The sequence below is a fragment of the Spermophilus citellus genome (assembly GCF_964194105.1).
Source record: "Spermophilus citellus genome assembly, chromosome: 7".
NCBI lineage: Eukaryota > Metazoa > Chordata > Mammalia > Rodentia > Sciuridae > Spermophilus > Spermophilus citellus.
The window spans coordinates 161,922,573-161,937,065 of record NC_138188.1 but is presented as its reverse complement, the minus strand read 5'-3'; the positions used below and the strand labels follow the sequence as shown (position 1 = coordinate 161,937,065).

Genomic DNA, 14,493 nt, shown 5'->3' with positions numbered 1-14,493 from the left:
TCCATGTCACCAGAAATTACAGAATCCTCTTCCTTTTGAAGGCTGAATAGTATTCCACTGTGCACAAATACCTCATCCATTCATCCACTGCTGGTCAGGTAGGTTGATTTTGCATCTTGAATAATGCTGAAATGAACACAGGAGTGCAGATGGCTCTCCCACATACTGATTTTATTTCCTTTGGAAATACCCAGAGGGGGGATTTTGGATCATATGGAAGTTATTTTAATTTTTTGAGGGTCTTTCCATATTGTTTTCCATAATGGCTGTTCTACTTTATATCTCCACCAACAGTGTGCTGGGCTCCCTGGTCTCCACACCCTGCCACCGCATGTTATCATTAGGCTCTTTTGTAACAGCTCATGTAATAGTGGTTTTAGATGGCATTTCCCTGATTATTTGTGGTAGCAAGCATCTTTTTCATAGGCCTCTTGGCCATTTGTATATCTTCTTTGGACTAATGTCCATTCAGTCATTTGCCCAGTTGAAGTCAGGCTGGAAACCGTACTTTCTATTGAATTGCTTGAGTTCCTTATATGTTTGGACGTTAGCCCTTATCACATGCACGGTTTGGAATTCTCTCTTCCATTCTGTAGCTCGCCCCTTCCCTCTGTTGATGATCGCAGTGACTGCGCAGAAGCTTTTTAGTTTGGTTCACTCCCATCTGTCTGTGGTTTGGTCATATCCAACCTGTTTCCTGAAGGACTTGGCACCTATGCCCGTCGGAGGTGTTGGTCTGTCGTTCTGCCTCCTCCTGGTCCCTTGCTGGCTGGGTATCAGGGGACTCTGGCTCTGTTAAGTGAGTTCAGAAGTCTCTTCCTTTGCAGTGTCTGTGAGCTCAGAGGATTGGTGTGTGTTCTTCCTCAGCAGTTTAGTAGGATTCGGCAGCAAAGCCGTCTCACTGGGCTTCTGTTGGACGGAGTTTGACTTTGATTGATGTTCTCATTGTCCTTGGCCTGTTTGGATGGCCTGTTTCTGGTGGTTCAGGCTTGGCGGGTTGTAGTGTAGGAATTCACCAGGTTCTGGGTTGCAGTCTGTAGGTGGAACTGCTCCTAAGACCCCCTTGTGACCTCATGTCCGTTGGAACGTCTCCTCTTCCATTTCCAGTGTTAGTTGGTCTTCTCTCTTCTGTTCTTAATCTAAGGGTTTGTCAAGTTGGTCTTTCTTTAAAAAAACCAACAGACAGCTCTTTGTTTCATTGACCTTTCTATTGTTGTTTTAGTCTCTATTTCATTATTTCTCTTCTCCTCTTGTCATTTCCTTCCTGCCCTGAACTCCGGGGTTAGTTTGCTCTTCTTGTTCCTGATGGCATAAGATTAGCTTGTGTACTTGAGGTCTTCCTGCTTTTTTTGGTGTAGGCATCTATTTCTAGAAACTTCTCTCTTGGACCGACTTTTGCTACGTGCATGTTGTCTTCCCCTTCCTGTGGTCACAGATGTGTGTGAGTTTCCCTTTGACCTGTGGTTGTTCAGGAGCATGTTGGACGTGCCTGTGGAGTCTCTGCACTGCACTGTGGTCATTTCTCATTTCTTACCACCGCGGTCAGGAAGCACGCTCCATGTGGATTTGGTCTCCTTGGACTTGCTCAGTCTTGTCTCTGCTTTGCTATGTTCTGGATGGACAATGCTCTGCTGGTGTTGGGTGGGTGCTCCGTCTGTCTCTCAGGTCCACTTGGCCTACGGTGTAGCTCGAGTCTGCGATGGTCTGTGGGTTTGTGTCCGCAGGATCCGTGTGCTGAAGCTGCGTCGCTGGTGTGGTGTGTTAAGAGGTGAGTGACCCGCCGGGGAGCCGCTCCTCGTAATGGAGCAGTGCTCTTGGAACCTGAGGGGAAGGGGAGGGTGTTGGCCCTCCTCACCAGCTGAGCCCACCAGACCCTAATGTGCAGGTGCCTTGGCCTCAGGCTGCCCAGAGTTCAGAGCTGAGACGTGAACGTGTGTGGTTTATCAATATCCAGTTTCAAGTGATTTTCATGGCAGCCTTAAGGACTAGGATAATGTCCAGTGTTTCCTTGTTAACTTCCTGTGTGGATGACCTGTCCGCTGTTAAAGTGGCGTTTGGAAGTCCCTGTGACTGATTATTCTCAGTCCTCTCTCCCTCGGGTCCTTGCTTCCTCTTTAGGTGTCCAGGGTGGGAGGAGGATGTACTTACAATCATGGTAGCTTCTCAGTGAATTGGCTGTTTTATCATCGTCTGGTGACCTCTCTGCCCTTTTGTAGTGCTGGAATAGGACCCAGGGCCCTGGCCACAGTGGTCAAGTGCCCCGGCCCTGAGCCCACCCCTTTTGCACTGGACTCACCCACGTCACCCAGGCGGCCACCCGCCCTCCTGGCTTCATGGCATGGAGCACTTTCTCCACCTGCTCACTTCCCGGCAGGGTGTGCCCCGGGGAAAGTGGTCTCGTCAGCAGCTGGGTCTTCTTAAAAGACACATTCGGTCATTCTATATGTGCAGTGCATGTGTGCGTCGTATGTGTGTGTGTGGTGTGTTGTGTGGTGTTTGTGTGCTGGTTCTGCTTGGTATGTTGTGTGGTTGTGTGGTATGTTGTATGACGTTTGGTGGTACGTGGTGTGTGTGTGCACAGAGTGTGCTGGATGTGGTGTGCACAGTGTTGGATGTGGCTTGCTGTGTGGTGTTTGTGGGATGGGCGTGTGCGGATCCCCATGCGTGTCTGTCTTTGTTCACCAGCACTCTTAGACTCCTGTGTGTTAGCTTTGCAACCAAAATACCTGTCAAGAACCACTTAGAGGAGAAAAAGGTCATTTTGGCTCCCAGCTTCAGAGGTTTCAGTTCATAAATGGCTGAATTCATTGCTCTGGGCCAAAGGTAAAGCAGTAGATCCTGGGGGAAGAGCCCAGCGGAGGAGAGCTGCCCTTCCCGGCAGCCAGGACGCAGAGAGAGAGCAGGGGCTTCAGAAAGAGCGACCCTTCCAGGGCAGCCCCAGGGGCCCCCTCCAACCACACTGCACTGCCTGCGTCACCTAGGTCACAGTCCCGTCATTCCACCTCTGAACGTCCCTGCACTAACAGGAGCTTCTCGGGGGCGCCTCACCTCCAAGCCACAGCATCTGAGGTCTTTTTCTTACTGTGAGGCAAGGGTGCGGGGCACAGCAGGCCAGCTGTGGTGAGCAGCCGTGGACAGTGGTTCTGACACTTCTGAAATTGCACCTGCTCAAAACCTCTCCATGTGAACTGTCACTCAAGACAAAAAGCAGGTCATGTCAACCGTGCACCTTCAGGGGGACTGCAGTGATCCCAGTGAGGCGGGAAGCCCCCCTCGGGTCCTCCCCTCCCTGGGATTGCGGTGGAGTGCTGGAACCCAGCTGCTGGCCCTTTGGACAGGTAGCAGGTGCATCCGTTAACTAACAGTGATGGTCTTTGTATTACAGCCCCTGCCCCCAGGAGGCAGAAATGTGACCACTGGACCGCGTGCCCTGCCAACAGCTATGCCTACCGGTTGCTCAGCGGCGGGGGTCGCGACAAGTACGCCAAGATCTGCTTTGAGGATGAGCTGTAAGTAGCGGTGTTCAGGAAGAAAGCACAGCGTCCGCCCACCAGTCCCTTCTGAGGCTGCCCAAGTGGCAAGGCTGGCGAGAGGAGACTCTCATGCTCCTGGCCCCCGCCTAAGGCCCCGTGCACCTGGGAGGGAAGGATCACGCCTTGCTGTCTGCGTTTGCTAGAGAGGGACGCTGATCATCGCTAGCGGTGGGCGTGCGTCCTGTGCTGAGCTGCTTCAGTTTTATAGTTTGTAATTCATCCTTTACTTTGAGCACGTGGCCAAGTCCAAAGCCAGAGCTTGTAGGTTGTTCTTTATGGTCCCCACCCTCTGTGCACCTCCCAGGGGACAGGCCCCTGAATACCCCTCCTCTGCAGATGGGAGAAACTGTGCAGTTGGCGCTTCCCCAGAGCTTGGTGCACTGCCCCAGGGAAGCCATCCGGCCTGTACTTTTCCTGGTGGGATTTTTAACTCAAATTCCGTTTGTCTGGTCATCAGGGCTGCCCAGTTACCTGCTCTTTATTTTTGAGCACTTCTTTGCCCCGGAGCACAGCGTGCTCTTCTGAAGTCTTTCTCAGTTCAGACCTGAAACCAGCCATTTCTCAAAAGAGACCTTTCCCTTAATGGGTGTGGGATTTGGAAGCCAGGAGGCTCGCTGTGGGGAGCTGCGCCCCAGCACCTCTCCAGTGAGCAGCTCCTCTGTCGGTGCTTTCCGGGAGCCGCTGCGGTGGAACCCCTTCTGAGCATGGACAGTGGACAGAGGCGAGGAATGCATTTCCTGGGAAAGGAGAATTTGCACTGGTATTTCCAGCTAACATTTAACACTGCAGGATTTTTCCTCCATTAGGAGCTTTGATTTCACATTTTAACTCTTTCCTTTCACTGAGAACCTCATTCCTAGAGCGGTTTAACACCTGCTTTCAAAATGTGTATCAGGAGAATTCAATGCAGCTATTGAGTGAAGGTAACTTTTTTGTCAGTTCTTTTTTTCTTTAAAAATATTACACTGAAGTGTGCAGTATTATGATTGAAGTCATGTGAAAGAGTTGTTTTTCCCATAGTTGTGTTATATACTTGATATGATTAGGTTCATTTCAATTCATTTTTAGTTCTAAGATTTTTTTTTTCTATTTTTTATTTGGATTTAATTTTTGAACGTGTAATATATTTACATGGTTCAGAAATTAACATTATGTATCCAAAAACATACATTCAGAGAAATCTTCCCTATACCTTCCAATTTTTCTCCTGTTCTCATCTCAGTTTTTTTTTTATTAGTTTCTGATCTATCCCTCTAATGTTTGCTTTTTTGGCAAAATAAGCTTTCTCTCTCTATATGTAGATCTACCAATATATGAGTTTTATAAGCATGCCTATGTGAGTTCATGTATATGCATGTATGAATAGGTGTGTATATGTGCATATATAGTATATCTTCTGTCCCCTTCACTTTCTCTTTTTCTTTTGCTACACATTCATATATGTGTGTATATATACAGATATATATATGTGTGCCTGGGAAAAAAAGGAAAACTCCAAGTTCTCTTTGTGATATTGCCATATCATCGATTCTTAAACTTGGCAGAGGGTACACACACACACACACACACACACACAGAAAAAAAAATTCCTGTGATCTCAGAAATGATCACCATCTCCAGAAAGTCACTCGGTCTTCCTGACGTCAGGATCTGGAGTCGCCTGGAGGCAAGCCACGCCTCCGTCAGTGCTTTCCGGGGTAGAGATGGGGAAGAGTTGGGAAAACCAGGTTTGGGCCCATCTCCCGTTGACTGAGCTCTAACTACCTCACATCTATAAAATGCAAAAATGGATGTTCCTGAGCTGGTTGAAGATTCGGTAAAAAAGCATTTGTGAAGAGCCTGAGCTAAACAAATATGGGTTTTTCCTCCCTATCCTTTGCCTAAATTATAAGACTGAATGCAGCTTCCAGGTGCCGGGGGGTGGGTGGGGGGGGTGGGGGGGGTGGGTGCTGAGTCTACAGAACTCGGGCAGACGTGGGTGGAGCGAGTGTTGGGTGACTCTCCAGGGAGCTGCACCCCAGCAGCTCTCCAGGGTGGTAATCTCTTCAAGGAAACCGTGGGAAGCCATGGTGGGTGGGCCGTGCTGCCCAGAGAGGGTCTTGTGAGCAGGGCCAGGGTGCTCCTTTCTGGGCAGGAAAGGAATCTCGACTGACGCTCAGTTACGTTTCAGGCTCATAGGAGAAAAGACGGGGAGTGTGGCAAGAGGGATCAACATTGCCATCGTGGACTGTAAGTTCTAAATGATTCCCTTAAAATGTCTCTAAGAACTCTGAGGTTGGGTCTTTCACCCAGACCTTGAGCTCTGGAGAGCTTTGCACATGATCTAGTTTAGGTCTGTCTTAATGCATTTTAAAATGATGGACTTAGTTATTCTTACGAGCCCCACATTTCAGATTGTGTTTCAATAACAACAAAACTCACTGAAGACCAAACACAAAAGGAGTTTACAAAGCACAAAGGGGACAGGCGGAAGGCCTGGTGGGAACCCAGAAGAGCACCAGCTGGGGCCCCGGGTCGCATCTCAGTCCCACTGCTGGCCAGCTCCCACTGCCTTATGATAAACGGCCACAGGAAGTCCATGGAAGGCGGATCCGGGCCCTGCTCGGAGGTCCTGCTGCCACTGGGAACCGTGGCACTAAGAACTGCAGCCGGGTCAGAGGAGCTCCCTGCAGAATCCCCGGGGCAGCAGACAGCATGGGCCAGGGACAGAAGAGCTGCGGGGAGAGACAGTTCTCCCTGTTGAATGACCCCAGGGAAGGCTGGTGCACATGGCGGGAGGGGCTGAGGGGTCTCTGTGGTCCCTGGAGGAGATGCAGCAGGGAGCAGAACGGTAAGGTCAGCTCTAATGGGTGCAGGCTGCAAGCGGCTCTAGAGCAGTGGCCAGGCTCTGTCCTGCTGTCCCTGTGCTTGGTGACATTCTTTAGGCCATCCCATCAACTGTTTCCTGCAGACACACAGACAAGAAACGGCCTGTTAGGAGGGACCAGGGCCACCAACACACACTGTATTATTTATTTTTTAAGCACAATTTCTTCTATTTGCAGATATAACTGGGAAGCCGATAGCCACACAGTATTTTGATATGTATGAAGGTGGTAAGAAAACATTTCCTGTTAAGACGAAGTTTAAACATGGACTAGACCCTAAAGAGACTGGGCATTTATTCAGAAAGGAGGAGGGCCGCTCTGGTCTGCATCTCTCTCTGCGGGCCCCTCGGGCAGGCGTGGCTGCCCTGCTCTGGGATGGCACCTGAGTCCAGCTCCAGGCTAGTGACTGCAGAGGCCCCTGGCCGGTGCTGCAGGAGCTGTGCTGGTTGGAGGTTGGCTGCTGGACCTCTCGGGGCTGCCCGCCTGGGCTCTTGGTCTGGAGAGCTCCTTTCCCACTCTGTACCCCGAACATCTGTCGTCTGTCCTGTCACTCACCTCAGATGGTCCCCCAGTGAGCCCCAGATGGCACTGATCCCAAGTTGAGGCCAGCACTAGGAAGCAGGGATCAGAGTGGACATAGAGGCTGCGGGCAGAGGGAGGCCCTGGTCAGGGCAGGAGCCTCCGTTGGCAGAGAAGACCCTCAAACTCCCCTGCACTGACCCCACAGATAACTCTGGACCAATGATGAAGTTCATTCAGAGCGCTCCTTCGAGATCCCTGCTGTTCATGGTGACCCACGATGACGGAAGTACCAGGTGAGCGTGTTGGGAGTCCGCATGGCCCCAGCAGCCAGCAGGGCGGAGCGCCAGGGGCCTCCCTCCTGGTCTCCAGGGGAGACAGAAGTCCAAGCAGGGGGGCGCTTGTTTCAGGGTCAGGAATGGCTTGCAGATGGCATGACAAAGCAGGCTGTCTCTAAAAGAACTCTAACCTGGAACTGGAGCACCTGCCTGCTGGCCCGGGGCTCAGTCCCCCACAGCAAGCAGCTCGGCAGGGAGGTATGAGCTTTCCAGCCAACCCAGAGAGGGACTTCCCCACACGGGAGCAGCAGAGGGTACAGGAACACACACACACACACACACACACACACACACACACACACACACACCCCGCACTCACGGAGGAGCTGGTTTAGCTCAGTACTTCTGAGTGCGATCTGCCAAGTCAACATGCGCCTGTCTTTAGGGAGAATTCGTAAACCTGGAAAGCATTTTACAAATGTGTCTGACCTCAGATTCATTTCTCAGGAAGCGTCTGACACACCAGAGTTCCTTAGGTGATGCTTGGAAAACGCATCAAAATGACTCCCTTAGGAAAATCAAAACATCTTGTTCTCTTGTTCTCCCTCCCTCCTTCGCTTCTTTGGCACCACACCATTTCGCCCTGATGGTGTTATGTTTTGTTTTGTGTTTCTTTCCTTTTCTAATGCTGGATTTTCTGACTATGGAAAAGCACCACTTTGGACCTTGGTATCGTCCTCCAGCTTTGCTGTCCACCTTATTTTGTAGTCAGTCAGCAAAGTAGCAACCTGGACTGGAAAGGATGTGGGCCAAGTTTGAGGATGTGGCTGAACCCCCAGACATACGCAAGGTCCTTTCAGAACCAAGAAGTAAGCCCCCAGAACAGGTCTCTGAGGACTCTGGATGCCATCCTCTGCTAAGCACCCAACCAGCAGGTCCTGCGAGCCGCCTCCCTGCAGCCGCGGGGGCCGTCGGCTTCTCCTGGCTCAGGACCACAGCCTCCTCCCCTCAGGGGTCCTCGGGAGGCTTTCTCACGCTGTCCCCTTTGCCTCCAGACTGAAGGCTGGCGCCAAGGATGCCATCGAAGCACTTGGAAGTAAAGAAATCAGGAACATGAAATTCAGGTCGAGCTGGGTATTTCTTGCAGCAAAAGGCTTTGAACTCCCTTCAGGAATTCAGAGAGAAAAGGTGAGTGCTTTTCAGCGTAAGGCTGGGATCTGAAAGGCTGCCAGTGGCTGTCGGTGAGCCTGGCCCGGTCCCCTGGGGTGGGTTCTCAGCTGAAGTTTGGAACTCTCAAGTTCAAGATTCTGAGAGGGCCCTGGGACCAGCCTCCCACCCCTGCAGCCGGCAGGCAGTTCAGGCTCCTCCCACGGAGGAGGTCAGCCTGGCCCCTGCTGGGGACAGTGATGGTACTCCCCTCCTGGGGGACAGAGGGGCTTCAGGGGCCAGGCAAGGCGGTCCCACATTAGCCAGCCCTTGATCAGTACAGCTGTCCTCTCCTGTCCTACCTTGTCAGGTGACAGATCTTGCCCTTCCATAAGGACCCTGTTTATCAGAGCAAAGGGAAGAGCAGAACCAGGTTCTGACTTACCGAGTCTCCTGTGGAGATCCCAGCCGAGGGTGGCTCAGGGCCATTGTTGGAGTCACCTTCAGGCCCGCAGCACTAGCCCCATACAATGAGTCCTTCCAGCTGTTCCGCAGGTCAGCTTCCGGGTGCGGTGGTTCTGGTGCTCAGAGCTGTTAGTGGCCCTGGGCCGACTCGACTGCTGGAGAGCAAAAGCAAGTTTGAAGATGCTTCTGTTCACCCTCTTGGTCTTGTAAGAGGGGAGGAAGCCGAGCCCCACCAACTGAGGACTAGTGAGGGTAGACGCTTTTCTGTAACTGAGCTGGGGCCTAGACTCCAGGACACGCCCTGCAAGAGACCTCCACCTGAGCCTTGCAGAGGGCTTGCCCAGGCCCCCCGAGCACCCGCCCAGGCTTCTCCTCTGGGTCTCTGTCCCCGCCTGCATGCCCAGGACACCCAGGCTCCCTGCAGCGGGCATGCAGGACTTGGTGTCCGGGTTTTTTTGTCCTTTCTTGCCTGGATTATAACATGTTAAAGGCAGGAACCACAGTTTTCTTTAAATTTTGTCATCCCCAAAGTCTCAACAATAAAAAAATTTATCACTAGATTAGTTTTAAGAAGATCTATAGGTAGATGGATAGATAGATGGACAGATGTAGCTCTAAGTGAGATTTATCCTGGGGTTACAAAGTTAGTTTAACAACCCCCAAATCCGTCAGTATACCAAACCACACTAATAGAAGAAAAACCCGACTGCCTCAACAGACACTGGAAAGCACCCGACACCCCTTAGTGATAAAAGCACTGAACACACTAAGAATCGAAGGGGACTTTCCTGGTGTGTCACAGTACATCTATAAAACCCCCCAGCTAACATCATGCTTAGGGTGAAAACCAGAAAATTTCCCTTCAAGATCAAGCAAAAAAAGAACATCATCATTACGACCCTTTTCTTCATTGTAGTGAGGATTCTAGTGAGGGTAGATGGAGAAGGCCGCGCAGTGGTCAGTGCCTGCCCTGTGTGTGCGAGGCCCTGGGTCCCATCCCAGCACTGCCAAAAAGAAGTAAAAAGTCATCCACATTGAAAAGAAATCCAACTCTCTCCATTCACAAATGACACCATTTGATGCATAAAAACAACCTTAAAGAATCCACTAAAAACTATTTAAACTGAGCTTAGCAAGTTTTTAGAATATGAGATCAATGAAAAATTAACTATATTTCTATTTTTTGCAATGAACAATCAGAAAATGAAGTTCAGAAAATAATTCTATTCAGAGTAGCATTAAATAATAAAACAAAGGAAAAAATTTAATGTAGGGGAATAAGACTTGCAACTAATAAATCACTATTGATGAAAATCAAGAAAAAGGGAAGATAGTCCATGTTCATGCATCAGAAATTTTAATACTGTTTAGAAGTTAGAACTCCCAAAATTGACCTAAAGATTTAACGCACTCTCTATTTCAGCTGACTTTTCAAAATAGAAATTGAGAACTTTATCCTAAAAATTATATGAAAATTCAAGGAACTCAGATGGCCAAAGTGGTCTTGAGAAAGAAGAATGGAGGTACAGCACTCCAGGTCCCAGTTCTGAAACACATGACGTGCTACCGTCATCCATATGGTGTGGTGTCAGCATAAAGCCAGGCACGTGGTCAGTGGAGTAGAATTCAGACTCCATAAAATGGGAGTCCTCATGGCTTGACCAGCTGACTTTCAACAAGGACACCAAGGCCGTAACTGGTATAGATAAAACCAGCTATCCACGTGTACAGAAATGTGCTTGGGTCCCCACCTCATGTCAAGTGCAGAATCTAACTCAGAATGTCAGGGCTAGAACTTCAACTCAGAAAAAAAAAAAAACAAAACATAGGCGTGAATCTTTGTGACCTTGGTAGGCAGCAGTCTCATGGCAATGACATCACTAACAACAAAGGTCAATGCTTTTCATCAAAACAGAACTTTCCTGCTTCAAGGACACCATAAAGAAAGTAAGAATCAGAGAATTCTCACGGAATTGGAGAAAATATTTGCAAATAATAGAATGTATTCAGAATATATATATAAAGAACTCTTGCAGCTCAATATTAAAAAGACCACAAACTTATAAAGTGTACAAATGATCTAAAATGCTTCCTTTTCAAAGAAGGTTACAAAAGTTCAGCAGCGTTAGCGATCAGGGAAATGGGATAAAATCCCAATGACATGCCACCTCTCATACCAGGATGGCCACAGCCCTATTATTCCCAGTTTAAAATAAGCTGGTCCGACTCACTGAAGAGAAATTGAGAATCCTCAGGCCTGTCAAGTGGTGCAGCCTGGGCTGAGCTGGGCTCAGTGGTAGAGGGCTTTCCTGGCATGTGTGAGGCTCTGGGTTTGATTCTCAGCAACACATATAAATAAATAAAATAGAGGTCCACTGACAACTAAAAATTTTTAAAAAATGGTGCAGCCCTTCGGGGAGCATTCTGGCAGGTCCTCAAAAGTTACACAAGCAGCTCCCACAGGACCCCGCAATCTCACCCGAAGTGTGCACCAAAGGCGTGAAAACATGCCCTCCTACAAAACCTGCTCCGATGCGAGCACAATCATTTGAGCAGGTTTGCATTCACATTAAGTGCATTAAAATGGAGCAGAACTTACAGTTCATTGTCTTCTCTGAAGCCACACCCCAGGTACTCCAGCTGAGGGTGGCTAGTGGTGACCGTTGAGTAGCATAGGCCACAGAACATTTCCATCTCTGCAAAGTGTCCTCGAGCTACATTCAGGGTTATCGAGAGGCGTGTAAAGAGGAAATCCAAGAGCCAGTTTGTGCTGGAGCACATCCCGCTCCAGGAATTGTTTCTGCTCATGTGACTTTGCTCAGTGACAAAGATTAAATATTTGCTGACTAGCTTAGTGAATAAATAAAACACTTATTTATTTTCCTCTCACACAGATCAACCACTCGGATAATTCGAGGAACAGGTATGCTGGCTGGCCGGCAGAGATACAGATAGAAGGCTGCATACCGAAGGACCTGCGGTAGCATGACGTGTTCCCCGGGAATGGCTTTGTGGGTGGAGGCAGCTGGGCTGGCCCGAGAATCTTATAAGTCCGACAGTCAATCCCTGAAGAATATTTTGCTAGTTGATAAAATCTTGGCACACGATGTTTTTACACTGGTGCTTGTGTCCTGAGGCTAGCGATGAACAGGAAGCCGAATGTGTGGGAATTCACGGGGGACCCCAGGTGTAACATGGAGAGTGGGGGGAACACCCTGCACATCTGGTCTGGAGCAGCAGCCCATGTGGTCCCCCAGTCCTGCGGAGAGTCTCTATCCTGAGGTCTCCGAGAATGCCCTGGCTCCCAAGTCATCTCCTAGGAGAATGAGCTATGGTCAGGAGGGTGCAGCCGACATCCTTGGTCACTTCAAGTGACATTCTTGGGCTCTGCCTGTGGGCTGTGGATTTTTTCATTTATTCACTCATTCCACCTGGGTGCTGCCTGCCCCTGGCACTTGGGAGCCCGAGTCTTTGTAGAGGCCTCAGCAAATCAAGGATGGGATGGTGGCCCAGGCCCAGTTATGGGCTGAATGGGTCCCCCTAAATTCATTTGTCGATGTTCTGATGCCCAGTAAATGCCTCAGAATGTGACCTTATTTGGAAATGGAATTTCTGTAGCTGTAGTCAAGATGAGGCCATCCTGGAGCCGGGTGGCCCCTCTTCCATATGACTGCTGCCCTTACAACAAAGAGCAGACCTGGACACAGATGGACACAGGGAGGAGGCCGTGGAAGGATGAAGGCAGAGACCTGGAGAAGCCTCTTCAAGCTGGGAAACGCGAAAGGTTGCAGCAATACCAGGAGCTGCGAAGGTGTGGGACGGAAAGCAGCTCACCCCCCGGCTCTGTGTGCTCTTGAACACAGCCAGAGAGCCGCCCTCCCTGGAGTCCCCAGGCCAAGAGCAGTCCTCTGGCTCGGCACCCGCCATGGCCTCTGAGCATCCTGGGCCCTGGACGGACTCTGTGGAGGCAGGGCCGTCACTAGTGCCCTGTCTCCAGGGATGTCCAGGAAGTCAGCACCATGTGATCGCTGAAAAGCTGCTAGGATCACTGTGACTTCTGGAGAAGGTGAACAATGGAGGCATTGGAGGGCTAAGTGGCCGCCAGGGCAGGGAGGGCTGGACGGGCAGCGCGGGGGGGGGGGGATTCGGGGCTGACACCACGTGCATTGGACGATAGGTGGCTCCAGGTCATCATCCAAAGCCTCAGAATGGACAGCACCGAGAGTGAGCCCTAATGCTGAGGCAGACACTGGGTGACAATGACGTGTCAGCCCAGGCCATCAACTGTCACAGAGTGCCCTCTGGGGTTGGTGGTGGGCCACTGTGTGTGAGTATTCAGGACAAATTCAGCCATGTGTACCTCCTGCTCCATCCTGTGTGAACCTAAAATTGCTCTTAGCAATAGTGTATTACAAACAAGCATCCACACAGGAGGACAGACAGGTGGGCAGCAAGCTGAGCCTCCTGGTCACTTTGGACTTGAGCCTGAACCTACCACCAGCTCCCCAAAGGGGGAAGGGTGGGCCACTGGGCTTTCCTCAGGAAGTGGGGTGTGGGCTGGGTCCCCTAGGTGTGACCCTTCCACAGAGAGGACAAGCTCTCTGGAGCAAAAGTCCCGGGAGTCCTGATTTCTCGGCATTGTGGCCTTTCGCCCCCGGGGCTGCTGGCACCACAGTCTGCAGCCACGTGGAGCTTGCTCTGGATTGAGAAGAGGACCCTCCCTTCAGCTGCCCTTGTCTCTCGCAGCCCTGGAGGCAGGGGCACTGCCAGCCCTGTCCTGCCAACCCATGTTTGAGGGCAGCATCCGATGCCCACCTAGGCATCCTCGCTGGGCCTGGGGCTCTCTGTGGGCCCTGCTGGTTACCCTCATGCTGTCCTGTGTCAGGGTCACAAGGACTCAGCCCGCTGCAGCAGGTGAGGCTCAGGGAGGCTGAGATCAGTGTGCCTGGTCTCACAGACGACAGGGATGAGTGGACTCCACTCCCAAGGGCACAGAGCCCCTGGGCTCTGTGGGGCAGGGCAGCTTATGGTTACTCTGTTTCATTAGTCCAGGGAAATGTTTTGTGATCTCTTGTTTCCACCACTGAGAAGGCGAATGCAGGATGAGAGGCCTGGGGGTGGGGATGCACCTGCCTTTGGAAGGCTCCAGATGTTTCCTAGTGGTTACAGACAGCTGCACATGGCTCCAAGCAGTTCCAGTGGCTCCAGACAACTCTAGATAGCTCCAGACAGCTTTTAGATGGCTCCAGGTAGCGGTGGGCTGTCAACACACAGGGGCTGTGACCCTCCCAGGGAGACCAGCAGGCAAGGTAAGAGGCAAGCATTTGTCAAGCTGCATGCTTGACCCTGACCTGTTGCTGAACCAAGAGGTCCTGCCCAGAGGCTGTGACCATGTCCCTTCTCTGGGTTTCCAGCTCCTAACTAGGGGAAGGGTGACAGTGGTATGGTATGGACACTCAGGGCTTTGAGATCACAAACCTGAGAGACTGTCCCAGACCTTGTCCCTGTCAGCCTATGCAGTCCAACCCAGCAACCAAGCACAGCTATGCAAATTAATTTCAATTACGTGGAATCCCAACCCACAGTAGCCACAGTGCACTGCTCAGCACCTGTGTGGAGCAGATCAGAAAGGCCCAGCACAACACGCAGTCACTGCAGCAGTTTCCATGGGACCTCCATGCTGGC

General features: G+C 50.8%; 1 protein-coding gene across 1 annotated transcript; it reads left to right on the top strand.

Moving 5' to 3' along the window:
• The first annotated feature begins 1,497 nt into the window (after positions 1 to 1,497).
• On the top strand, positions 1,498 to 12,815 carry FAM3B (FAM3 metabolism regulating signaling molecule B). Its single transcript, XM_081302709.1, has 7 exons — positions 1,498 to 1,768; positions 3,386 to 3,509; positions 5,704 to 5,762; positions 6,578 to 6,628; positions 7,128 to 7,215; positions 8,253 to 8,385; positions 11,703 to 12,815. The coding sequence occupies exons 1-7, from the start codon at positions 1,624 to 1,626 to the stop codon at positions 11,790 to 11,792; spliced, it is 690 nt and encodes a 229-aa protein (XP_081158835.1). The 5' UTR covers positions 1,498 to 1,623; the 3' UTR covers positions 11,793 to 12,815.
• The last annotated feature ends 1,678 nt before the right edge of the window (positions 12,816 to 14,493 follow it).

Bases quoted from the DNA above. Each gene is read 5' to 3' on its own strand.
- FAM3B (XM_081302709.1), top strand. From the start codon at position 1,624: ATGCTCTGCTGGTGTTGGGTGGGTGCTCCGTCTGTCTCTCAGGTCCAC. The intron at 5,763-6,577 runs GTAAGTTCTAAA...TTCTATTTGCAG, and splicing joins CAACATTGCCATCGTGGACT to ATATAACTGGGAAGCCGATA. The intron at 6,629-7,127 runs GTAAGAAAACAT...CTGACCCCACAG, and splicing joins TTTTGATATGTATGAAGGTG to ATAACTCTGGACCAATGATG.